The 25,613-nt window shown below is 39.2% G+C and overlaps 3 protein-coding genes across 5 annotated transcripts; all 3 read right to left on the bottom strand.

Moving 5' to 3' along the window:
• Positions 1-106: 106 nt before the first annotated feature.
• On the bottom strand, positions 107-2,361 carry LOC114456887 (protein Hook homolog). Of its 2 annotated transcripts, XM_028438931.1 has the most exons (5): positions 2,233-2,361; positions 2,102-2,164; positions 670-2,034; positions 467-592; positions 107-392 (listed from the first exon to the last, which is right to left on the bottom strand). In XM_028438931.1, the coding sequence occupies exons 1-5, from the start codon at positions 2,291-2,293 to the stop codon at positions 112-114; spliced, it is 1,896 nt and encodes a 631-aa protein (XP_028294732.1). In that variant the 5' UTR covers positions 2,294-2,361; the 3' UTR covers positions 107-111. The 2 variants fall into 2 exon arrangements, with proteins under 2 accessions (XP_028294732.1, XP_028294731.1); XM_028438930.1 differs by having other exon boundaries at positions 670-2,297.
• A 12,129-nt stretch (positions 2,362-14,490) lies between these two features.
• LOC114456514 (adrenocorticotropic hormone receptor) lies at positions 14,491-16,213 on the bottom strand. 2 transcript variants are annotated; one of them, XM_028438327.1, is made up of 4 exons: positions 16,078-16,196; positions 15,103-15,949; positions 14,874-15,027; positions 14,491-14,778 (listed from the first exon to the last, which is right to left on the bottom strand). In XM_028438327.1, exons 2-4 carry the CDS (start codon positions 15,794-15,796, stop codon positions 14,607-14,609), a joined length of 1,020 nt encoding a protein of 339 aa, XP_028294128.1. In that variant the 5' UTR covers positions 15,797-15,949; positions 16,078-16,196; the 3' UTR covers positions 14,491-14,606. The 2 variants fall into 2 exon arrangements, with proteins under 2 accessions (XP_028294128.1, XP_028294127.1); XM_028438326.1 differs by having other exon boundaries at positions 15,103-16,213.
• A 1,707-nt stretch (positions 16,214-17,920) lies between these two features.
• On the bottom strand, positions 17,921-25,608 carry atg14 (autophagy related 14). The gene is made up of 11 exons (XM_028438358.1): positions 25,357-25,608; positions 23,175-23,237; positions 22,835-22,877; positions 22,631-22,712; positions 21,434-21,677; positions 19,699-19,904; positions 19,507-19,624; positions 19,242-19,332; positions 19,074-19,159; positions 18,786-18,966; positions 17,921-18,101 (listed from the first exon to the last, which is right to left on the bottom strand). Exons 1-11 carry the CDS (start codon positions 25,530-25,532, stop codon positions 17,979-17,981), a joined length of 1,413 nt encoding a protein of 470 aa, XP_028294159.1. The 5' UTR covers positions 25,533-25,608; the 3' UTR covers positions 17,921-17,978.
• Positions 25,609-25,613: the final 5 nt, after the last annotated feature.

Below are 25,613 nucleotides of genomic sequence, written 5' to 3'. Positions count from 1 at the left end.
CTTAGCAGCGTTTGACCTTCACTTCCTGTGACCATGAGGAAACAAAGTGACATCACAGCATTTTTATTGGTCAAACAAGGAAACAAAGTGACATCACAGCGTTTTCATTGGTCAGACGGTGAGCAGGAGGAACCCTGAGAACACAGTGAAATTCCTGGAGTCGTCATAGATGCGGTAGGTGGCCGGGAGTCGCAGGCAGACCTGGTCGTTGAGCTCAAGCCTCAGGCTAAGGGCGGTGGATGAAGAGGCGTAGCCGCCGTGGTCGTTGAGGTCCAGGCTGGAGATGATGGGCTGGTCGTTTCTGTAGAGGCGGAGCCCAGTGTAGCCCTTCAGGAAGTCTGTGGTAGTGAAGCTGAAGAAGTACACGCCTGAAACTGGCGCCGTGAACACACCTGAGGAATCAGCAGGAAATGAACAGAGAGGCGAGGCTTACAGCCTCACCCGAGGAGAACATGCAACTAACTACCTGAGGTTTGGTTGTAGGCGTCGCCAAAGTTGGTGAAAATTTTAGAGAAGACGAGCGTGGATTCCTCATCAAACGGACCCACGGCGCCGACATCAGTGAGACCTGCAGAGAACGCCACCCTCACACCTGCACACACACGTATTTGTGTGTAGAACATTGTTGTTGAACATGTTAAATCTCATCTGTTCTTAGTGAACACTGACCTGAGGTCGGCACCAGCAGCTCATCCATTCTGTCCTTAAATTCTTCCATTCTGTGGACTGTAGTGTCTAGTCTGTCCTCAGCTTTGTCCATTTTAGTCTCCACTGTGTCCAGTCTGTCCTCATTTGTATTCACTCTTCTTTGTGTCGTGTTCGTTTGATTCCCAACTGCCTCCAGTCTCTCCTCTGCTTTGTCTAGTCTGTCCTCTGTTTTATTTACTTTTCTTCCAGTTTTTTCTATTTCACTCTCAGATGTGTCCAGTCTGTCCTCTGCTTTGTCTAGCCTGTCTTCACTTTTGTCCAGTCTCTTTTCTGTTACGTTTACTCTACTTTGTGATTTGTCCAGTCTTTCCTTCATTACGTCCAGTCTGTGATTGGCAGCATCCAGTCTGTCCTTGTTTGTATTTAGTCTTCGTACAATTTTTTCCATTTCACTCTCGGATGTGTTCAATCTACTTTGTGTGGTGTCCAGTCTGCTCTCTGTTGTGTCTAGTCTACCCAGTGTGGTTTCTAGCTTGTCAAAACTTTTGTCTAGTCTCCTTGCTGATATGTTTACTCTGCTTTGTGTTGTGTCCAGTCTTTCCCAAGTTTGATCCATTTTAGTCTCGACTGTGTTCAGTCTGTCCTCTGTTGTGTTGACTCTGCCTATTGTTGTGTCCAGTCTGCCCTCAAATCTGTCTAGTCTGCCCAGTGTAGTTTCTAGCCTGTCTTCACATTTGTCCAGTCTCCTTTCTGTTATGTTTACTCTGCTTTGTGTTGAGTCTAATCTGTCCCCATTTTTATCTATTTTAGTTTCAATTGTGTCCAGTCTGTGTTGGGTTTTAGCTTGTCTGCTTTCAGCTTTGTCCAGTCTGTCCTCAGTTGTGTCTAGTCTACCTATTGTAGTTTCTAGCCTGTCTTCACTTTTGTCCAGTCTGTCTTCGTTTATATTTACTCTTCTCATAGTTTTATCTATTTCACTCTCTGCTGTGTCCAGTCTGCCCTCAGTTTTGTCTAGTCTGCTCTCGGTCATATTGACTCTGTCTATTGCTGTGTTTAGTCTGTCCAGTGTGGTTTCTAGCCTGTCTAAACTTTTGTCCAGTCTACCTTGTGTGGTGTTCAATCTGTCCTCAGTTTTGTCTAGTCTGTCCTCCGTTGTGTCCAGTCTGTGATTGGTATCATTCAGTCTGTCCACGGTTTTATTTACTCTTCCTATAGTTTTGTCAAGTTCACTCTTTGTGTTGTCCATTCTGTCATTTGTTTTGTCTAATCTGTCCTCTGCAGCGTTTAGTCTACCTAGTGTAGTTTCTAGCATGTCTTCACTGTTGTCCAGTCTCCTTTCTGTTGTGTTTACTCTACTTTCTGTTGTGTCCAGTTTTTGTCTGAGAGCTGGAACAACAGGAGACCGAGTCATCATCATCATTATCATCATCATCACCTTCATCATCATACGAACCAGTGATGTCACTGAGTTGTTTTTCCATGGATGTGTTGACAGAGTAGAGAACAGTCTGCAGAGCTGCAACAAACAAGCAAACGTCCCTGTGTTGTAGTGAATGCTGGTCTCTGATTGGTCGATGATCTCACCTGTAGCTATGAGCTCCTGCAGGTAAACCGGGTTCTTGGTCTCATCTGAAGACTCGTCCATGATTCCTGTGAATCATAGTGTTTGACTCCGCGCCCTGTGTGAGTGGGGTGTGCTGTGGTAGGTTAGCTCCGCCCCTTGTGTGAGGTGTGTGATAGGTTGGCTCCGCCCCTTGTGTGAGTGGGGTGTGCTGTGGTAGGTTATCTCCGCCCCCTGTGTGAGTGAGGTGTGACAGATTGGCTCCGCCCCCTGTGTGAGTGAGGTGTGCTGTGATAGGTAGGCTCCGCCCCCTATCTGACTGAGGTGTGTGTCAGGTTGGTTCCGCCCCCTGTGTGAGTGAGGTGTGCTGTGTTATCAGACTTACCTGAGATCTTCCCATAGGCGTCCTCTATCACTGTCTCAGCCTTACAGAGTCGAGCCATCAGCTCTGAGGAGACACACAGGGTTTCTTCATCATCATCATCATCAGTGAGGATGATGATGATGATGATGATGATGATGATGATCACCTGTGTTCTTCCTCTTCAGCTGATCCACTGTGCTCTCACTAGCCCTCAGTCTGGCCTGGAGGAACGGGAGTTCAGAGGCTAGAGCTGGAGGATGACAGGAAGTGATGTCAATAGCTGTTTCCATTACCCTTAAAAATGCGCAAAGTCTAAATAGTTCAATAAAAACTGGTAATGGAAACACCTGAATTTCGAAAAAAAAAAAGCACAAATATCGCATTTCGTGTTTTCATGAGGAGGAATTTCAGATGTTTCAATATTGAAATGTGTCTCAAAAGCACAATGGAGACAATTTTTACACAAATACACGTCACAGGACGTGACGTACCTGGTCACATGACCACTTCTCTGTGAGAAAACAAAGCGTGGTACATGTGGACAGAAGAGAAGACTCAGACATTTCATAGACTTAATAATAATTAGTACCACATTAGACATGAAACAACAAAGGAATGCAAAGTGTTCTAAGGAGGTTTGGAGCGTTCCTGCAGAGAAGTCTCACAGGATGAGATTTCACCAGATTTACCAGGCTCCTCCCCCAAAACAATCTTCAATGGAAACACCTTCAAACACACATTAGACTTTGTCGACATTTAGAAATATCACTTTTATTTTGTGAAAATCTGTAATGAAAACCCAGCTACAGAGAAGTCACTGTGATGTTACTGTGATGTCACACACCTGTAGACTCACCCGAGTTTTGCTTCTTCAGCTCCACCATAGAACTCTCACTGCTGTTCAACCTGAGCTGGAGATCTGAGATGTCTGAAGACCATCCTGATACACACACACACACACACAGTGTGTGAATAGCTGATGTTGCTTCATATAGTGACTCTGAGGTGAACACGTGTCCTTCTCTGACCTCTACTGATGCGTGTCATCTGGTCTCTCAGTGAGTCCAGGCTGTGTTCCTGGTCCAGGGCCCTCAGCTCTACGTCCCTCAGGCGGATCTCCAGGCTCCTGCTGAGCTGTCTGCGTCCCACCTCCTCCGTCCTCAGGCTGAGCAGCAGCTCCTTCAGACCCTGGAGCTCATCTCTCACCTGGTCCCCCACCTGGTCCCTCAGCTGATCTCCAGGAACCTCCTCAGAGCGTCCCTCAGACACGCTGCAGCACAGCAGCAGCAGTGGGAGGAGCCAACACCTCATCCTGTCTGTTACTTAGTCCATCTGAGTCTATCCTCTGGTCCTCCTACAGACCTCAGTCCGTCCCCTGGTCCTCCTACAGACCTCAGTCCGTCCTCTGGGGCGACATTAGGCTGCATACCAAACCTGACAAACACTAATCTGCTTCAAGTGCTACTCATGGGATCTACGTGCACACTCACGTGCACAGCGTGTGTGTGTGTGTGTGTGTGTGTGTGTGTGTGTGTGTGTGTGTGTGTGTGTGTGTGTGTGTGTGTGTGTGTGTGTGTGTGTGTGTGTGTGTGTGTGTGTGTGTGTGTGTGTGTGTGTGTGTGTGTGTGTGTGTGACGTCGTCTTCACTTCTCGTCCATGATCAGCTAATTTTCTTACAGTGGAAAACATTTCACATTGTTCGCATTTATCACTGTTACTGTTTTCATTACTAAGGTATTGTTTAGGCTCCTCCCCCTGCTTTGTTCATCTGTGCTTATTCATCATCTTTGTACGTTATAATTTTTCTGCGTCTTTGTCCTCAACTCAATTTCTTCTGTTTTTGATTGTTGCCTTGAAAGCTTTGATAAGAGCTGTAAATGTTTTCCCTCAATCTTCATCTCCACCTGCTAATCACCTGATTGTAGAAAATAGAGTTTTGTTTTGTTTTGTTTTTCTTTTTGTTTTGGAGAATGGAGCCATGTCAGTCTGTGACGTTATACACAGTGGATGTTACACATGTTCACCAACATAATGTAAACGGATCTAATCTAATCTAATCTCTCCTGTTGGTTCTGCAGAGGGCTGACTGTGGTAGAACTTTGTATTTTCTATTTCTGGATAATAAACCATCAGCCCTACAGGCCTGTGTCATCATTTATTCGTCCAGTCTGGTTCAGTCTGGTCCAATCCGTTCTAGTACGCTGAGGCTAGTTTCTCTCGTGGCTTTTCCCACACTCACCTGTGCATAATTTCACTCCACAACCAACTTGTGTTTCTTCAGGTTGTTCTCTCGAGTAAAACATTTACTACAAACATCACATCTAAACAAGATTTCCTCCAGATGATCACAGCACTGACATTTATTGTCACATCCAAACGGTCTGTGCACATTTACCACAGTCTCCACATCCAAACGGTTTCTCTGCTGCTGAAATGTTTTGACGTGTGGTTGGGTTCATCTTCCGAGAGGGACAGAGGTTCCTGCCAACGCTCCTCCTCCTGGTTGTTCCCGTGCTGAGGAGAGCATGCTGGTGTTCTATCTCTTTCTTGGAGGACCAACTTTCCTGGAGATGATCTCCTGGTTCCCACCCTCTGTCCTTCCAAGGGCTCTATCTGAGGTGGAGGTTGAAGGTTCCTCTTCTATGCTGAGGCTCCTTGGATGAAAGGTCTGCGCAGAACCTTCACTGAGTGTCTCATCTTCCTCCTTGATGTGGAGACGTTCTAGGAGCAGCTGTTCCATCTTCTTCTTCTCAATGAGAACATGATCAGGAGGCACACAGCACAAGTTATCTCAGATCCTGATCAAGCACCTATAGGTCGACACAAAGAACAGGATCACAGTCCCACTTTGAAGTTTTCAAATAAAATGAGGTGGAAATGGATTGTTTTCATAAAATTTGAATTTTGCTTATATACTTTCATCACATGTTGACTGAAGGGGTTAAAAATTACCGCACAAAAGTCTGGATAACAAATAACTATACTCTAACTAACGTAAAACTCATCCTAACATACTACTCATACCAACGTACTACTCATACAAATGTACTACTCATATCAACGTACTACTCATACTAAAGTACTACTCATACCAACGTACTACTCATACAAACGTACTACTCATACTAATGTACTACGTACTATTCATCCAAACGTACTACTCAACCTAACGTACTACTCATACCAACGTACTACTCATACTAACGTACTATTCATACTAACGTACTACTCAACCTAACGTACTACTCATACTAACGTACTACTCATACTAACGTACTACTCATACTAAGACACTACTCATCCTAACGTACTACTCATACTAATGTACTATTCATACTAACATACTACTCAACCTAACGTACTACTCATACTAACGTACTACTCATACTAAGACACTACTCATCCTAACGTACTACTCATACTAACGTACTACTCATCCTAATGTACTACTCAACCTAACGTACTACTCATACCAACGTACTATTCATACTAACGTACAACATACGACTCATCCTAACGTACTACTCATCCTAACGTACTACTCATGCTAACGTAATACGTACTACTCATCCTAACGCACTACTAAGACTTTGTTCTACTCATACTAACGTACTACTCAACCTAACGTACTACTCATACCAACGTACTACTCATGCCAACGTACTACTCATACTAATGTACTACATACTACTCATACTAATGTACTACTTATACTAACGTACTACTCAACCTAACGTACTACTCATACTAGTGTACTACTCATACTAACGTACTACTCAACCTAACGTACTACTCATACCAACGCACTACTCATACTAACGTACTACTTAACCTAACGTACTACTCATACCAACGTACTACTCATATCAACGTACTACTCATCCTAATGTACTACTCATACTAACGTACTACGTATTACTCATACTAACGCGCTACTCATACTAACGTACTACTCATACTAAGACACTACTCATCCTAACGTACTACTCATCCTAACGTACTACTCATACTAACGTACTACTCATACTAAGATACTACTCATCCTAACGTACTACTCATACTAACATACTACTCATCCTAATGTACTACTCAACCTAAAAAAATGCCTTACCTCCGATTTTGGGTGATTTTTGTTTTTTGTCATTTTTTGTGCCTTACTGCTTTCTTAGCCCTGTTTAAGTATGTGCATTATATTTGCAGTACTTTTTAGGGTCTAATGATGGTCTTAACTCAGTTTTTTTTTTTTTTGAAAAAATATGCCTTACTATAGCCTTACCTCTGATTTTGGATAATTTTTGTTTTTTGTCATTTTTTGTGCCTTACTGCTTTCTTAGCCCTTTTAAGTATGTGCATTATATTTGCAGTAGTTTTTAGGGTCTAATGATGGTCTTAACCTTTTTTTTTTTTTTTTTTTTTTTTTTTGAAAATATGCCTTACTTTAGCCTTACCTCTGATTTTGGGTGATTTTTGTTTTTTGTCATTTTTTGTGCCTTACTGCTTTCTTAGCCCTGTTTAAGTATGTGCATTATATTTGCAGTAGTTTTTAGGGTCTAATGATGGTCTTAACTCAATTTTTTTTTTTTTTGAAAAAATATGCCTTACTATATAGCCTTACCTCTGATTTTGGATAATTTTTGTTTTTTGTCATTTTTTGTGCCTTACTGCTTTCTTAGCCCTTTTAAGTATGTGCATTATATTTGCAGTAGTTTTGAAGGTCTAATGATGGTCTTAACTCAATTTTTTTTTTGAAATTTTGAAAAAATATGCCTTACTATAGCCTTACCTCCAATTTTGGGTGATTTTTGTTTTTTTTCATTTTTTGTGCCTTACTGCTTTCTTAGCCCTGTTTAAGTATGTGCATTATATTTGCAGTAGTTTTTAGGGTCTAATGATGGTCTTAACTCAATTTTTTTTTTTTTTGAAAAAATATGCCTTGATTTTGGATGATTTTTGTTTTTTGTCATTTTTTGTGCCTTACTGCTTTCTTAGCCCTGTTTAAGTATGTGCATTATATTTGCAGTACTTTTTAGGGTCTAATGATGGTCTTAACTCAGTTTTTTTTTTTAAATTTTGAAAAAATATGCCTTACTATAGCCTTACCTCCGATTTTCAGTGATTTTTGTTTTTTGTGCCTTACTGCTTTCTTAGCCCTGTTTAAGTATGTGCATTATATTTGCAGTAGTTTTTAGGGTCTAATGATGGTCTTAACTCAGTTTTTTTTTTTTTTGAAATTTTTGAAAAAATGCCTTGCTATAACCTTACTTTTGATTTTGGGTGATGTTTGTTTTTTGTCATTTTTTGTGCCTTACTGCTTTCTTTGCCCCGTTTAAGTATGTGCATTATATTTGCAGTAGTTTTTAGGGTCTAATGATGGTCTTAACTCAGTTTTTTTTTTTTTTGAAATTTAAAAAAAAAAATATGCCTTGCTATAGCCTTACTTTTGATTTTGGGTGATTTTTGTTTTTTGTCATTTTTTGTGCCTTACTGCTTTCTTAACCCTGTTTAAGTATGTGCATTATATTTGCAGTAGTTTTTAGGGTCTAATGATGGTCTTAACTCAATTTTTTTTTTTTTTTTTTTTTTTTAATTTTTTTGAAAAATATGCCTTACTTTAGCCTTACCTCTGATTTTGGGTGATTTTTGTTTTTTGTCATTTTTTGTGCCTTACTGCTTTCTTAGCCCTGTTTAAGTATGTGCATTATATTTGCAGTAGTTTTGAAGGTCTAATGATGGTCTTAACTCAATTTTTTTTTTGAAATTTTGAAAAAATATGCCTTACTATAGCCTTACCTCCAATTTTGGGTGATTTTTGTTTTTTTTCATTTTTTGTGCCTTACTGCTTTCTTAGCCCTGTTTAAGTATGTGCATTATATTTGCAGTAGTTTTGAAGGTCTAATGATGGTCTTAACTCAATTTTTTTTTTTTTTGAAAAAATATGCCTTGATTTTGGATGATTTTTGTTTTTTGTCATTTTTTGTGCCTTACTGCTTTCTTAGCCCTGTTTAAGTATGTGCATTATATTTGCAGTAGTTTTGAAGGTCTAATGATGGTCTTAACTCAATTTTTTTTTTGAAATTTTGAAAAAATATGCCTTACTATAGCCTTACCTCTGATTTTGGGTGATATTTGTTTTTTTTCATTTTTTGTGCCTTACTGCTTTCTTAGCCCTGTTTAAGTATGTGCATTATATTTGCAGTACTTTTTAGGGTCTAATGATGGTCTTGACTCATTTTTTTTTTTTTTTTGAAAAAATATGCCTTGATTTTGGATGATTTTTGTTTTTTGTCATTTTTTGTGCCTTACTGCTTTCTTAGCCCTTAGCCCTTTTTAAGTATGTGTATTATATTTGCAGTAGTTTTGAAGGTCTAATGATGGTCTTAACTCAATTTTTTTTTTTTAAATTTTGAAAAAATATGCCTTACTATAGCCTTACCTCCGATTTTCAGCGATTTTTGTTTTTTGTGCCTTACTGCTTTCTTAGCCCTGTTTAAGTATGTGCATTATATTTGCAGTAGTTTTTAGGGTCTAATGATGGTCTTAACTCAATTTTTTTTTTTTTTTTTTTTTTGAAAAATATGCCTTACTTTAGCCTTACCTCTGATTTTGGGTGATTTTTGTTTTTTGTCATTTTTTGTGCCTTACTGCTTTCTTAGCCCTGTTTAAGTATGTGCATTATATTTGCAGTAGTTTTTAGGGTCTAATGATGGTCTTAACTCAATTTTTTTTTTGAAATTTTGAAAAAATATGCCTTACTATAGCCTTACCTCCGATTTTGGGTGATTTTTGTTTTTTGTCATTTTTTGTGCCTTACTGCTTTCTTAACCCTGTTTAAGTATGTGCATTATATTTGCAGTAGTTTTGAAGGTCTAATGATGGTTTTAACCTTATTTATTTATTTTTTTTATTTTTTTGAAAAATATGCCTTACCTGTGATTTTGGGTGATTTTTGTTTTTTGTGCCTTACTGCTTTCTTAACCCTTTTTAAGTATGTGTATTATATTTGCAGTAGTTTTTAGGGTCTAATGATGGTCTTAACTCAGTTTTTTTTTTTTTTGAAATTTTTGAAAAAAAAGCCTTACTTTTGATTTTGGGTGATTTTAGTTTTTTGTCATTTTTTGTGCCTTACTGCTTTCTTAGCCCCGTTTAAGTATGTGCATTATATTTGCAGTAGTTTTTAGGGTCTAATGATGGTCTTAACTCAGTTTTTTTTTTTTTTGAAATTTTTGAAAAAAATGCCTTGCTATAACCTTACTTTTGATTTTGGGTGATTTTTGTTTTTTGTCATTTTTTGTGCCTTACTGCTTTCTTTGCCCTGTTTAAGTATGTGCATTATATTTGCAGTAGTTTTTAGGGTCTAATGATGGTCTTAACTCAATTTTTTTTTTTAAATTTTGAAAAAATATGCCTTACTTTAGCCTTACCTCCGATTTTCAGTGATTTTTGTTTTTTGTGCCTTACTGCTTTCTTAGCCCTGTTTAAGTATGTGCATTATATTTGCAGTACTTTTTAGGGTCTAATGATGGTCCTAATTCATTTTTTTTTTTTTTTTTTAAATTTTTTTGAAAAATATGCCTTACTATAGCCTTATCTCCGATGTTGGATGATTTTTGTTTTTTGTCATTTTTTGTGCCTTACTGCTTTCTTAGCCCTTTTAAGTATGTGCATTATATTTGCAGTAGTTTTTAGGGTCTAATGATGGTCTTAACTCAATTTTTTTTTTGAAATTTTGAAAAAATATGCCTTACTATAGCCTTACCTCCAATTTTGGATGATTTTTGTTTTTTGTCATTTTTTGTGCCTTACTGCTTTCTTAACCCTGTTTAAGTATGTGCATTATATTTGCAGTAGTTTTTAGGGTCTAATGATGGTCTTAACTCAATTTTTTTCTTTTCTTTTTTTTTTTAATTTTTTTGAAAAATATGCCTTACTTTAGCCTTACCTCTGATTTTGGGTGATTTTTGTTTTTTGTCATTTTTTGTGCCTTACTGCTTTCTTAGCCCTGTTTAAGTATGTGCATTATATTTGCAGTAGTTTTTAGGGTCTAATGATGGTCTTAACTCAATTTTTTTAATTTTTGAAAAATATGCCTTACTATAGCCTTACCTCTGATTTTGGGTGATTTTTGTTTTTTGTCATTTTTTGTGCCTTACTGCTTTCTTAGCCCTTTTAAGTATGTGCATTATATTTGCAGTAGTTTTGAAGGTCTAATGATGGTCTTAACTCATTTTTTTTTTTGAAATTTTGAAAAAATATGCCTTACTATAGCCTTACCTCCAATTTTGGGTGATTTTTGTTTTTTGTCATTTTTTGTGCCTTACTGCTTTCTTAGCCCTGTTTAAGTATGTGCATTATATTTGCAGTAGTTTTGAAGGTCTAATGATGGTCTTAACTCAATTTTTTTCTTTTCTTTTTTTTTTTAATTTTTTTGAAAAATATGCCTTACTTTAGCCTTACCTCTGATTTTGGGTGATTTTTGTTTTTTGTCATTTTTTGTGCCTTACTGCTTTCTTAGCCCTGTTTAAGTATGTGCATTATATTTGCAGTACTTTTTAGGGTCTAATGATGGTCTTAACTCATTTTTTTTTTTTTTTTTTTTTTAATTTTTTTGAAAAATATGCCTTACTTTAGCCTTACCTCTGATTTTGGGTGATTTTTGTTTTTTGTCATTTTTTGTGCCTTACTGCTTTCTTTGCCCCGTTTAAGTATGTGCATTATATTTGCAGTAGTTTTTTGGGTCTAATGATGGTCTTAACTCAGTTTTTTTTTTTTTTTTAAATTTTTGGAAAAAATGCCTTGCTATAGCCTTACTTTTGATTTTGGGTGATTTTTGTTTTATGTCATTTTTTGTGCCTTACTGCTTTCTTTGCCCTGTTTAAGTATGTGCATTATATTTGCAGTAGTTTTTAGGGTCTAATGATGGTCTTAACTCAGTTTTTTTTTTTTTTTGAAATTTTTTGAAAAAAATGCCTTGCTATAGCCTTACTTTTGATTTTGGGTGATTTTTGTTTTATGTCATTTTTTGTGCCTTACTGCTTTCTTTGCCCTGTTTAAGTATGTGCATTATATTTGCAGTAGTTTTTAGGGTCTAATGATGGTCTTAACTCAATTTTTTTGAATTTTTGAAAAAATATGCCTTACTATAGCCTTACCTCTGATTTTGGGTGATTTTTGTTTTTTGTCATTTTTTGTGCCTTACTGCTTTCTTAACCCTGTTTAAGTATGTGCATTATATTTGCAGTAGTTTTTAGGGTCTAATGATGGTCTTAACTCAATTTTTTTTTTTTTTTTTTTTTTTAATTTTTTTGAAAAATATGCCTTACTTTAGCCTTACCTCTGATTTTGGGTGATTTTGTTTTTTGTCATTTTTTGTGCCTTACTGCTTTCTTAGCCCTGTTTAAGTATGTGCATTATATTTGCAGTAGTTTTTAGGGTCTAATGATGGTCTTAACTCAATTTTTTTTTTTTAAATTTTAAAAAAATATGCCTTACTATACCTTACCTCTGATTTTGGGTGATTTTTGTTTTTTGTCATTTTTTGTGCCTTACTGCTTTCTTAGCCCTGTTTAAGTATGTGCATTATATTTGCAGTAGTTTTTAGGGTCTAATGATGGTCTTAACTCATTTTTTTTTAATTTTTGAAAAAATATGCCTTACTTTAGCCTTACCTCTGATTTTGGGTGATTTTTGTTTTTTGTCATTTTTTGTGCCTTACTGCTTTCTTAGCCCTTTTAAGTATGTGCATTATATTTGCAGTAGTTTTTAGGGTCTAATGATGGTCTTAACTCATTTTTTTTTAATTTTTCAAAAAAAGTGCCTTACTTAAGCCTTACCTCTGATTTTGGGTGATTTTTGATTCTCATCATTTTTTGTGCCTTACTGCTTTCTTAGCCCTTTTAAGTATGTGCATTATATTTGCAGTAGTTTTGAAGGTCTAATGATGGTCTTAACTCAATTTTTTTTTTGAAATTTTGAAAAAATATGCCTTACTATAGCCTTACCTCCGATTTTCAGTGATTTTTGTTTTTTGTGCCGTACTGCTTTCTTAGCCATATAATGCACATATAATGCAAATATATGTGCATTATATTTGCAGTAGTTTTTAGGGTCTAATGATGGTCTTAACTCAATGTTTTTTTTGAAATTTTGAAAAAATATGCCTTACTATAGCCTTACCTCCGATTTTGGGTGATTTTTGTTTTTTGTCATTTTTTGTGCCTTACTGCTTTCTTAACCCTGTTTAAGTATGTGCATTATATTTGCAGTAGTTTTGAAGGTCTAATGATGGTTTTAACCTTATTATTTTTTTTTTTTTTTTTTTTTGAAAAATGTGCCTTACTTTAGCCTTACCTGTGATTTTGGGTGATTTTTGTTTTTTGTGCCTTACTGCTTTCTTAGCCCTGTTTAAGTATGTGCATTATATTTGCAGTAGTTTTTAGGGTCTAATGATGGTCTTAACTCAGTTTTTTTTTTTTTTTTTGAAATTTTTGAAAAAAAAGCATTACTTTTGATTTTGGGTGATTTTTGTTTTTTGTCATTTTTTGTGCCTTACTGCTTTCTTTGCCCCGTTTAAGTATGTGCATTATATTTGCAGTAGTTTTTATGGTCTAATGATGGTCTTAACTCAGTTTTTTTTTTTTTTGAAATTTTTGAAAAAAATGCCTTGCTATAACCTTACTTTTGATTTTGGGTGATTTTAGTTTTTTGTCATTTTTTGTGCCTTACTGCTTTCTTTGCCCCGTTTAAGTATGTGCATTATATTTGCAGTAGTTTTTTGGGTCTAATGATGGTCTTAACTCAGTTTTTTTTTTTTTTTTTTAATTTTTGAAAAAAATGCCTTGCTATAGCCTTACTTTTGATTTTGGGTGATTTTTGTTTTTTGTCATTTTTTGTGCCTTACTGCTTTCTTTGCCCTGTTTAAGTATGTGCATTATATTTGCAGTAGTTTTTAGGGTCTAATGATGGTCTTAACTCAGTTTTTTTTTTTTTTGAAATTTTTGAAAAAAATGCCTTGCTATAGCCTTACTTTTGATTTTGGGTGATTTTTGTTTTTAGTCATTTTTTGTGCCTTACTGCTTTCTTAGCCCTTTTTAAGTATGTGCATTATATTTGCAGTAGTTTTTAGGGTCTAATGATGGTCTTAACTCAGTTTTTTTTTTTTTTTGAAATTTTTGAAAAAAATGCCTTGCTATAGCCTTACTTTTGATTTTGGGTGATTTTTGTTTTTTGTCATTTTTTGTGCCTTACTGCTTTCTTTGCCCCGTTTAAGTATGTGCATTATATTTGCAGTAGTTTTTAGGGTCTAATGATGGTCTTAACTCAGTTTTTTTTTTTTTTTTTGTAATTTTTGGAAAAAATGCCTTGCTATAGCCTTACTTTTGATTTTGGGTGATTTTTGTTTTTTGTCATTTTTTGTGCCTTACTGCTTTCTTTGCCCTGTTTAAGTATGTGCATTATATTTGCAGTAGTTTTTAGGGTCTAATGATGGTCTTAACTCAGTTTTTTTTTTTTTTTTTTTTTTTTAAAACATAGTAAGGCATATTTTTCAAAAATTCCAAATAGAAAAAAAACTGATTTTGGGTGTTTTTACTTATTTCTCATTTTCATGCTTTACTACATTTTTATCTCAAAATTAAGTTTCTTTCACATATGATAGCATTTTCTCAACAACAAAAAAAGAAAAAAATGTAATGCCTTACTATGAGCCTTACCTCTGATTTTGGGTGTTTTAACTTTTTTTTTCATTTTAAGCCTTACTACATTTTCATCCTATTTTAAGTTTGTTCCACATATGCAAACTAGTTTTTAGGGTCTTATAACATTAACTAAAAAAAAAAAAACAACAGAAACCTTTTTTTTTTCCATTTTTATGCCTTACAGGTGAGTCACTAACCGATTTAAGTCATTCATCTTCAAACCCTTTCAGTTTAATCCTCATATTTTTATTTATTACAACAAACACACATTAGTTAGTTGGTCATGTGCATTTGACTGGTTCACTACATCTCCCAGAGTGCCCTCTGATGATGATGATGGTCACAGGGTGGTTGTTGTTGAGAAGGTCAGTGGTCCTGCTGATGTTCTTGTACTGATGTGATTGGCTGAGTCCTGGCAGTGGGTGGGTCTTTGTGGACGGGGATCCACAGATATCCCAGGAGGCCTCGGGTGAAACCGGCCAATCAGGCGCTGTGCTGCTGCCCTGAGTCTCCTGATGTTACAGCAGGGAGGAGAAGGGGTCAATGTGTAATTATGTAAATTAGATTGGAGTGACATCACAAACCTTTGGTCCTAATCAACACTTACTTCTGCGTCAGGATGTTGATCCACGGGTTGAGGGCGGAGCTACTGAGAACCAACCAGGTGGAGAGGGCGGAGCTCCACAGAGGGGTTTGTAGACCAGTGAATGCCTCGTACAGACCCACAGACACGTAGGGAGTCCAACAGAGCAACAGACACACTGACAGACAGATAGAGGTCAAAGGTCAGCGTCTCTACCTGACCCCCAGTGGACTCTGTAGGAGCTGCAGCTCACCTGAGTCTGTCACCATGACGATGGAGCTCCTCAGGTAGGCGTTAGCGGGAACGTAGAAACAATGCGTCTCGTTGCACATGAAGGTTCCTCTTAGCGCCTGCTTCCTGCCCACGTACACGATGTAACCGTACAGCGAGCACATAAGGACGATGGGCGTGGCCACGCTGGCCGCCCACAGCACCACAAAACCCCGGTGCGGTGGGGTGAAGCTGGGGCAGCACAGGAAGCGTCCGTGGCTGTAGGCATAGCGTCCGTAGCCCAGCAGAGGCAGAGCGGCGCCAACCACGCAGCAGAACCACAACAGAACTAGCGCCACCCGGCTACGGCGTGCCGTCCACAGGCGGCGGTACTTCAGGGCGAAGCATATCTCAGCAAAGCGATGAATCGTTAACCATGCCACGGCATGCAACGATGCCCACTGCAGCGCCACCAACAGGAAGCCCCCACCCTGGCACAGAGCACCGTCACTGTCAAGCCCCTCCCACACCCACAGGCTGTTGTGGGCAGCAAAGGGGGCGGAGCTTAGTGCAAGGGCGAGGTCGCTGAGGGCGGCGCTGAGGGCAAGACCAGGCGTGTCTGAGCTCAGCTCCTCGTTCAGGATCAGCAGCAGCAGAAGAAAAAGGTTCCCTCCCACTGCCACTGCCACGGAGAGCCCGGTCAGGACGGAGAACATGACCCTCAGAGGGTCCGCCATGACATCACTGATGTTACTTATGACATCATGGATGATATCACAGACCACATGACGACATCATGAGTGTTACTCTGCTCTCTTCTCTCTGAGCTCCTTCTCACCTGATGCTCAGCTCAGAGCTACAGGGGCGGAGCCTAACAACAGGCAGCGTCACTAAGACACACACACACACACTAATTAAATCACAGCAGAGTCAACACACAGGCCAACTCCAATATTGTGTGTGTGTATGTGTTTGTGCAGCTGTGTAATCATCCACATCATTCACACGTTCATCAGACCTGAACCGTCCAATCACAGAGCTACAGTCCCCTCCAAAAGTATTGGAACAGCAAGGTCAATTCCTTGGTTTTTGTTGTATACTGGAGACATTTGGGTTTCAGATCAAAACATGAGTATGAGACAAAAGTTCAGAATTCCAGCTTTTATTTCATGGTATTTACATCTCGACGTTAAACAACTCAGGACAGAGCACCTTTTGTTTGAACCCACCCACTTTTCAAGTGAGCAGAAGTATTGGAACAGACATTATTAAATTAACTTATCGTGAATAACATTTAATATTTGGTGGCATAACCCTTACTTGCAAAACCTGCATCAAGCCTGCGACCCATTGACTTCACCAGACTGTTGCATTCTTCATGTGGAATGCTTTTCCAGGCCTTTACGGCAGCTTCTTTCAATTCTTGTTTGTTTCTGGGGGTTTCTCCCTTCAGTCTCCTCTTCAGGAGGTTAAATTCATGCTCTATTGGGTTTAGTTCCGATGGTTGACTTGGCCACTTTTAGACTTTCCACCTGATGAAGTCCTTTGTTGTGTTGGCAGTATGTTTTGGGTCATTGTCTTTTTGCATGATGAAGCTTCTCCCAAATAGTTTGGATGCATTTTTCTGTAAATTGCCAGACAAAATGGTTTTGTAGACTTCAGAATTCATTCTTCTGCTACCATCATGAGGTACATCAGGAAAAAGACAAGTGAGCCTTTTCAGAAGAAGCCATGCAAGCCCAAGCCATGGCACAGGCTTGATGCAGTTATTGCAAGTAATATCAAATGATATTCACTTTAAGTTAATTTATTAATGTACCAATACTTCTGCTCACTTGAAAAGTGGGTGGGTTCAAACAAAAGGTGCTCTGTCCCGAGTTGTTTAACATCTAGATGTAAATACCATGAAATAAAAGCTGGAATTCTGAACTTTTGTCTCATATTCATATTTTGATCTGAAACCCAAATGTCTTCGGTATACAACAAAAACAAAGGAATTGACATTGCCGTTCCAAGACTTTTGGAGGGTCTCTTATTTTGAAAGGTTGATTTGTGTGTGTGGAGCAGAGCAGCAACTCTTCACCAGGAAGTAGCAACCCAAGGGGGCGTGTCTCCTCACATTCAATTACATAATAAAGTTCATTGTTTCAGGTAGAATTGAAATTGAGGTCACTGAAAATTAATCCAAAGTTTCCTTGTTTAATGTTAAAAGAAGTTATAATAAACTGAAGAAAATAAATCCTTACAATAAAATTACAGAGAGATGAAGTTTGGAATTCACATTTTGTAAATATAAAGATGAATAAAAGTCTTTCAACTTTGTTCATTTAAAACTATTAGATTTACTCCTGTAATGTTTTAGTTTCCAAATATTCTGTCATTTTTAACAATTGTTCCTTAATTATTCAATATTCGCACTGTAAATGTTTAGTTTGATCTGATAAACACTTCTGGAGATAGGGACAAATTATGTCCTTATTGTTCTTCCATTTTCAGCTTCCAATATCTCAGGAACTACAGCACATAGAAAGGTTAATATGGTATAGTAATAAGCTCCACCTACTCTCTCAGAATATAGAAAAAGATCTGCTATACATTCTATCTGGTGGACATGCCAGCTCCTCTAAATAGTAAAAAAGTGTGTGTTTGGGTCTGGAACATGTTTGGGCCTTCAGTAAACAACTTAGCATATGTCTCAGCTCCCTGTAATTCGATCAGCTTAGAGCTATGAACATAGACTGTTCACATCACTAATGATTAGTCACATATATGCATTGGTTCTTGGTTGACTCTCTGGAAATATGAACATATACCAAACATGACCTCAGATCATCATCAGAGATGTTCATGGACACATGGGCTGTGATGTCATCATTTAATTCAGATCTTCAAGCCTCGCTGTTATCCACACACACACTGTTAGCGCTGACTCGTGTAGGTCTTGAACCAGGAAGTGACGGATGCTGCAGCTGATGAGATCATTCCTCCAGATGGAGCCGACGGTTGAGACACCTGTAGAGCACTCTGGGACAGGTCCATGGACTGGATAAACAGAAACAGGACAACACGTTAGAGACACGCCCCATACAGAGGGACACGTACCCACTGAAAGACACAGGAGACAGAACAACACGTTAGAGACACGCCTCCACTGAGAGACAAAAGAGACAGGACAACACTTTAGAGACACGCCCCCTACTGAGAGACACAGGAGGCAGGACAACATGTTAAAGACATGCCCCCGACTGAGGAACACGCTCCCCACTGAGAGACACAGGAGACAAGACAACACGTTAGAGGTACGCCCCCTACTGAGGGGCATGCCCCCACGGAGAGACATAGGAAACAGGACAACATGTTATAGACATGCCCCTTACTGAGAGACACGCCCCCCCCACTGAGAGACACGCCACTCCACAGCGTCACATAACAATCATCTTTGTAATGGACACGTCCAGCTCATCCCACCTGATGATGGGCGTTGATGGGTTAATCTAATTCTGATCATTGATATCAGTGAGCTGCTCAGTGATTGGCCCTCACAGAACCATCAGCGTGTAAAGATTAAATTAAATATCTCCTGGTTTTGATTTTAATTTGAAAAATCTAAATATTAAATCTCTGGAATGTTAAGAATCGATTCATAATAGTTTCAATTATAAATCATGATTAATTGCTTATCTATCTGATGACATCACACATTTGGCCCCGCCCCCAGCGTCTCACCTGTGATGGGATGTCACAGAATCGAGGACTTGGAACCGTCTCCCAATCCGTCCCCAGGTCCGTTTCCTCGTCTGATATCTCGTCCTCACTGTCCTCAGCAGGCCCCACCCCCTCTGGGTCCACCAGCTCCACCAGCTCCATGGACTCCTCCAGGTCCGCCAGAACCTCAAACGGACCTGAGCTAATCACAGAAACACATGATGAACACAACGCCCCCCGTCTACACAAAACACACACAATACACACACACACACACACACACACACACACACACACACACACACACACCGGCCAAGGTTGGGGTTGTCCTCAGAGATCAGGAACATGATGTTTCTCAGGGTGTGATGTGGGTGGAGCTTCTCAGGGTCGACGTGCTGTCAGAACAAACAGATCAACTAACTGATTACAACCTGTGTGGTGAGCAGGGTCTTCCTGTTTGTGGTGAGCTGGGCTTACCTGAGAGAAGCACAGGTGGAGGATGTTGGTGTTGAGTTTGTTTAAAGCTCTGGTGAAACGATAACGACTCAGATTGTCTCCACAGAACTCACTGCAACACACACACACACCTGTTACACACACACCTGTCTCATACACACCTGTCTCACACACACACCTGTCTCACGTTACACACCTGTCACACGTTACACACCTGTCACACGTTACACACACACACACACGCACGCACGCACGCACGCACACACACACACACACACACACACACCTGTTGCACAGCTTCTTGGGCAGGTTCACATCCAGGATGTGTGACAGGATGTTGGTTAGCTGTGTAGCGTAGCACAGAGCAGCGCTGACCGTGTGGGCCGGGTTAATGTGGTCCAGCTCTGAGGTCAAAGGTCACAGGTCACAGACTAGCACATAGAGCGCATGACTAAGCACCGCCCCTCTGAGTCCTTACCCGGCCCATGATTGGTGCTCTTCTCCTCCACCCAGCTGTAGTAGGCGGAGCAGTCCCCGTTAGCAGGCAGACTGACGGGCGGACCCCCAATGCTGATGGTGGTCTCTCCGTTCTGATCGTCCCACACCCAGCGACCCGATAGGTAGGTGGTCCTCCTCGCCTCAGCTAGCTCACTGACCGTACTGGACGCTAGCGCTGCCTCATCCCTGAGTACACACACAAATATACAACGCCAACACATGAAAACACACAAATATCCAACGCCAACACATGTAAACACAAAGGGGGTATGCTACTAATCTAGATTACTTCTTATCGTGCTAACTTCCAGGATTTAATCCGTGTGTGCTGGTCTACAAAGCTCGCTGAAGCTGAATCACTATGGCAACTAATCTTTTACAGCTAACCTGGTCCAGACCAAGTTTTTCTCTATCTTAAATGTTAGCTCGTGATAAAGTCCCGCCTCCTGACCAATCAGATCTCTTATAAAACGAGCTGTCCAATGAAAGGTGAGGTGTGATCACGTCACTGTGTGGAGCTGATGTGACGCTGACCATAGAGAGATGTAATCCTTTCATTTACTGATGACATCCTATCGGAAAAATAAGATTTATATCTGATGAACTGATAAAATAAAATCAATAAAATAAGTCGGCTGATAACACCTGTGTGCATTTTCACACCGATAGATTAATTCATTCATTCATGTAGACTGAGAGCCTCAGTCCTGTCGATAATATAAAATATAAATATAATCCACCTCATGATGTAGATCTGTATTAATACAGTATCACAGCCACAGTAACACGTAAAAAAAAAAAGAAAGTGAAACTTATGAGAATGTCCGTTTATAATCTCACAAATGTAAACATTAACACTCATCAATTCCTGCATTAATAACTTTCTGCTTTTACTGCAGCACCAGTGGTAATTTTGGTCTGATTTATGGATTTTAATTCTTCATATTTTTAAACTTAAGCAACTTCTAACCGATCAGGACCAGATTATGAAATGGATCAGATGTGATAGTGAGTATAAAAGCTCCGCCTCTTGCACTACTGTTACTCTTCCCTGTCATTATGGATTTATATTTATTATATTTAATATCATAAACTGTTCCTCCTGTGAAGACGCTCTACCAGTTCTCTCCATTGATTGGTCAGACGCTGCAATCTCCACCTCTTTCACATGAGCACGCACGTACAAGGGTGAAATCACGGCTTAAATTAGCGTTTTTTGATCAACGTTTGTAGTCCAGCAAATATTTGGATGGTTAGTTCAAGCCAGCTAACAGAGATTAATCCAATCTAGATTCGTAGCATACCCCCAAAAATATACAACACCAACACATGTAAACACACAAACATATCTTTATCATGACTCAACAAACATGCAGCCAATTTATCCAAGATAGCACCGACCAGACTTAGTCTAACCACGCATTCTCCTTTATCCTGGATGTATTTATCCCCCCCCAGTGTAGTCAACATGTTTGTATCCTGCTTCACAGTACAGAGAATGTTTGGTTGGTTGAAGCTAACGCACACATCAGGATATACTGATCCAAGATATACTGATCTAGAATATACTGATCCAGCTTTGTAGTACAAGCCCATACTGTATAAACAACACAAACAATATGAACAAAACAACACTTTGAAAGTTCAGTCCCACTGCTGTTACTAGGTACCTACTGACCTGCTGTCTGTCTGTCAGTAGGTAGGTAAAAACTGACCTGCTGTCAGTCGCTGCCCTGTCCTCTTGCAGAGGAAGGATGTAGGTGGTGAGTTGTTGCAGGTGCTCCCTCCTCACAGCTCCCAGTGTTCCCAGACGTCCCAGCAGCTCCCTCCTCCTCCTCTCTTCAATCTCTCTCAGCTTCCTGTTGTGGCGTTGGATTCTCTCTCCTTTGTCTCTGTGACGTTCGGCACGTTTCTGCAGCCGCTCAGTCTCGTCCTGCCAGTGCTTCAACACCTCCTTATCTATCAGTGATCAATAACATCAATATTTAGAATAACCACTGATCAATAACTATCATTATTTAAAATAATCAGTGATCAACTATCATCAGTAATAACCATTGATCAATAACTATCATTTTTTTTCCAATTCAATTTCATCTATATAGCGCAAATTACAACAGTCATCTCAAAGAGCTAAACAAAAAATATTTATAATAATCTAATATAAAATACTATATAATAAATAATATAAAAATCAGTGATCAATAACTATCATCAATAACTATCAGTGATCATCTTTAATAATAAAATGATCATTAATTAAATCCTAATTTGAGGAGGAAAAACTGCATATTATTATTAATGATGAATATGACTGTAAATCAATCAATAAATCAATATAAAGTTAAAGAAGAGGGAAACCCTACGACTGCTGCAGACACGAGAAGTAACTAACAGTGCTATGAATAGCTACACACACACACACACACACACACACACACACACACACACACACACAGTCAAAAGTTTTAGAACACCACACTTTTTTCCATTTCTTTAATAATAACCTTTCACTATTAAGTCGTTCACAACTGCTTATGCAAAGAAAAATGCAAACTATTATTTATTTAACAGTCACAGCTGTTGTAAACAGACCCTCACTGAGTCAAATTGAATGTCCATAAAACAAACAAAGAATTAAATAAAATAAAATACACTTTTGAAAACAGATCTGGGGTTAGTTATGTCTTTATCACAACCATGGATTTTACTGATGCTGCCACACAGTGACCAATGCATCTCGATTTCACCCATAAATTCTACCGATGCACAATGAATGAATCGATTGACACGCATCGCGCACATTTGTGTCTCGATAACGATTCGAATCAATTAAACTCCACATGCTTAATGTATATGTAGATATATATATATATATATGTATATGGGGGGGGTCAGCTGACTGCACTCACCACTCTTCACTTCCTGTTTGGCTGAGGCCAGAGCTTCCTTCAGCTGTTCCACCTTCATCCTGCAGGACATCACCTCCCATCGCTGTAACAATCAATCATCAATAATCAATAACCTCCGTCACTGATCAATAATCTCTGTCACTCATTGCCTCCTATAACTGCTCATATTATTGATTATAAACATATTGTCTTTTTTAAACTTACCGTCTGATCCACCTGCAGCTTCCTGTCCATGGCCTGTAACACACTGACACACACACACACACACACACACACACACACACACACACACACACACACACACACACACACACACACACACACACACACACACACACACACACACACACACACACACACACACACACACACACACACACTTATTGATGACTAATTATGTCACTGGTATGTCACTTCTGATTGGCTAATTTAACACCATGTCCCGCCCAATGCGCCCATCATCTGTTTCTACTGATGTGGATGGAAATGGACCGAGTCAGCAGGAAGACACTCATCTGTGTGTGTGTGTGTGTGTGTGTGTTACCTGTATTGTAGTTGTTCCTTCTGTTCCTGCAGCTTCTTCAGATGCTCCAGTTTCTCTGAGTATCTACACACACACACACACACACACACACACACACATCACTGTCTCTCTGATGTGAAACGCACTAATAAAACCTTATGAACCATAAGTAATGAGTATTTCACCTGTATTTTAGCAGAAAGTCCCTTCGGATTAAAAGTAATATTTAATGCAGAAGTTACAGCTCCAGTATGAACCATATATATCTATTATCATTTAATATAGATATTTATGGTATGACTATTAACTAGGGATGTAACGATTAATCGTAAGGCAGTTAAAAATCGATTCATAGGTATCACGGTTGATATCGATTTTCTGAAAATTGAATCGCAGTACTTTTTTTTTACAAGTGTAGGCGGCGGGCGGAGTCTGCTAATACTTTCTTTCTGGCCGCCTTCTACTCTTAAATATGTTAATAAATGATTCATTACCCCTTAAGCACCGAAAGAATATCTGTAATAATACTTGAATATCTGTAAAAGTGAGGGCGCACGGTGGCTTAGTAGTTAGCACGTCCGCCCCACAGCAAGAAGGTCCTGGGTTCAAGCCCTGGGGTGGACTTGGGTCCTTTCTGTGTGGAGTTTGCATGTTCTCCCCGTGCTCCGTGGGTTTCCTCCGGGTACTCCGGCTTCCTCCCACAATCCAAAAACATGACTGTAAGGTTGATTGGAGTCTCTAAATTGCCCATAGGAGTGAATGAGAGAGTGAATGGTTGTCTGTGTCTGTGTTGCCCTGTAATGGACTGGCGCCCTGTCCAGGGTGTACCCCCGCCCAGCGCCCTATGAGAGCCGGAAATTGGCACCGGCAGACCCCCGCGACCCTGTTAAACGGGAATAAGCGGGTATGAAAATGGATGGATGGATCTGTAAAAGTCACGTTTTTCTATTAGGTCTGTCTGCTAGCATAGCATCTCTTCTTCACTGCAAGATATCTGCATGCAGACCGACCACTGTGTTACCAGCGCCCTCTGCTGGTCCAAACAAATATGACGTAAATCAGTGTTAATCACGGTTTTTTTTTTTTTTAAGTCCAATTGTTAAGGCACAAAATACATTTTCAGTTGCACTTTTAAAAGAAAAAGAACTATTTTGCAGTTTTGCATTGTTTATTATAGAACCAGAATTTAAATTAATAGGCTTCATTTTCATTATTCCTTTATTTATTTCATTCAAGATTTATTTTTAGTTAAATTGCATTGTTTTGAATAGTTTATCAAGGAATTCTTTTGACAATAAAAAATAAAAGGAAAACAGTACAGTATTTTCTAGTTTTTTTCCCCAAAAAAAAATTTGTCTACAGTTCCATTTTGTAAAATAAATCGTGAGAGAATCGTATCGTGAACCCAGTATCGTGAATCGAATCGTATCGGGAGTTGAGTGAATCGTTACATCCCTACTATTGACTGTTAGGGGATGTTTGGATCGTGACCCCATTTTTATATCACATATTTCTGGCGGCCACTTTCTTTTTCTAGAATTACTTGTTGATCGTGTTTGTTCTGTGTAACAATACACAGTAGACAGGATTAGTGACAAAGTGACCAGATACTTACTTACTTATTATATTTATTTTTCTCTTCTTCTCTTTATGCTGCATTTTGTTTAAACTAGATTTATATTTGAGAAAGTCAATGTATAAAATACAGTTAAGAATGTGTGTTGTGTTTTAATTTGAAAAAGATTCATTTTAATCAGTCAGAATTTTTGATCAATTACCAAACATTTCAGACAACCCCATGGTTGTAAAAACCCTGTGTTATGGTTAGACCTTTTACAGGCTGAGACAAACGGAAGTGTTTCTGTTTTAGAAACTAAACTTTCAGTTTCAGAATAAGAGGAAGGACAGTGATGACATTCATATTGATGTTAAAGAAGAAAACATCTATTCAGTTAATGTAAAACACACACACACACACACACACACACACACACACACACGCACACACACACACACACACACACGCACGCACACACGCACGCACACACGCACACACACACGCACACACACACACACACACACACACACACACACACACACACACACCACACACACACAACACACACACACACACACACACACACACACACACACACACACACACACACAACACACACACACACACACACACACACACACACACCTCTCCTTGGGTCTTCCGGTGTTCAGGTGAACAAAATCTCCGTCCTTAATGCAGCGGGAACAGGTGAGCCTCCTGCGGGAGGAGCAGCACAGAGGACACCGCTCCACTGCTACCGACAGAGCGTCAGTAACTACCGACACACCGTCGCTGTGTGCTGGGCCCGGAGCAGCCGCCATCTTCTCTGTTTACAGTAAACAAAGCTGCCTACGTCACTGCTGCTTCTTCTTCGTTTATTGTAATGATGGTTGGGAAAAACA

Source organism: Gouania willdenowi, chromosome 22, assembly GCF_900634775.1.
Source record: "Gouania willdenowi chromosome 22, fGouWil2.1, whole genome shotgun sequence".
Lineage (NCBI taxonomy): Eukaryota > Metazoa > Chordata > Actinopteri > Blenniiformes > Gobiesocidae > Gouania > Gouania willdenowi.
Note: the sequence above shows the minus strand (reverse complement) of the source record. Positions and strands in the feature narration are given on the sequence as shown.

Coding starts and splice junctions, on each gene's coding strand:
- LOC114456887 (XM_028438930.1), bottom strand. CDS start 2,293: ATGGACGAGTCTTCAGATGAGACCAAGAACCCGGTTTACCTGCAGGAG. Junction 593..669: donor GCTGCTGGTGCCGACCTCAG/GTCAGTGTTCAC, acceptor GTGTGTGTGCAG/GTGTGAGGGTGGCGTTCTCT. Junction 393..466: donor CGCCTACAACCAAACCTCAG/GTAGTTAGTTGC, acceptor CTGATTCCTCAG/GTGTGTTCACGGCGCCAGTT.
- atg14 (XM_028438358.1), bottom strand. CDS start 25,532: ATGGCGGCTGCTCCGGGCCCAGCACACAGCGACGGTGTGTCGGTAGTT. Junction 22,878..23,174: donor AAGGAACAACTACAATACAG/GTAACACACACA, acceptor TGTGTGTGTCAG/TGTGTTACAGGCCATGGACA. Junction 22,713..22,834: donor AGCTGCAGGTGGATCAGACG/GTAAGTTTAAAA, acceptor TGATTGTTACAG/CGATGGGAGGTGATGTCCTG.
- LOC114456514 (XM_028438326.1), bottom strand. CDS start 15,796: ATGGCGGACCCTCTGAGGGTCATGTTCTCCGTCCTGACCGGGCTCTCC. Junction 15,028..15,102: donor CGTCATGGTGACAGACTCAG/GTGAGCTGCAGC, acceptor TCTGTCTGTCAG/TGTGTCTGTTGCTCTGTTGG. Junction 14,779..14,873: donor ATCAACATCCTGACGCAGAA/GTAAGTGTTGAT, acceptor CTGTAACATCAG/GAGACTCAGGGCAGCAGCAC.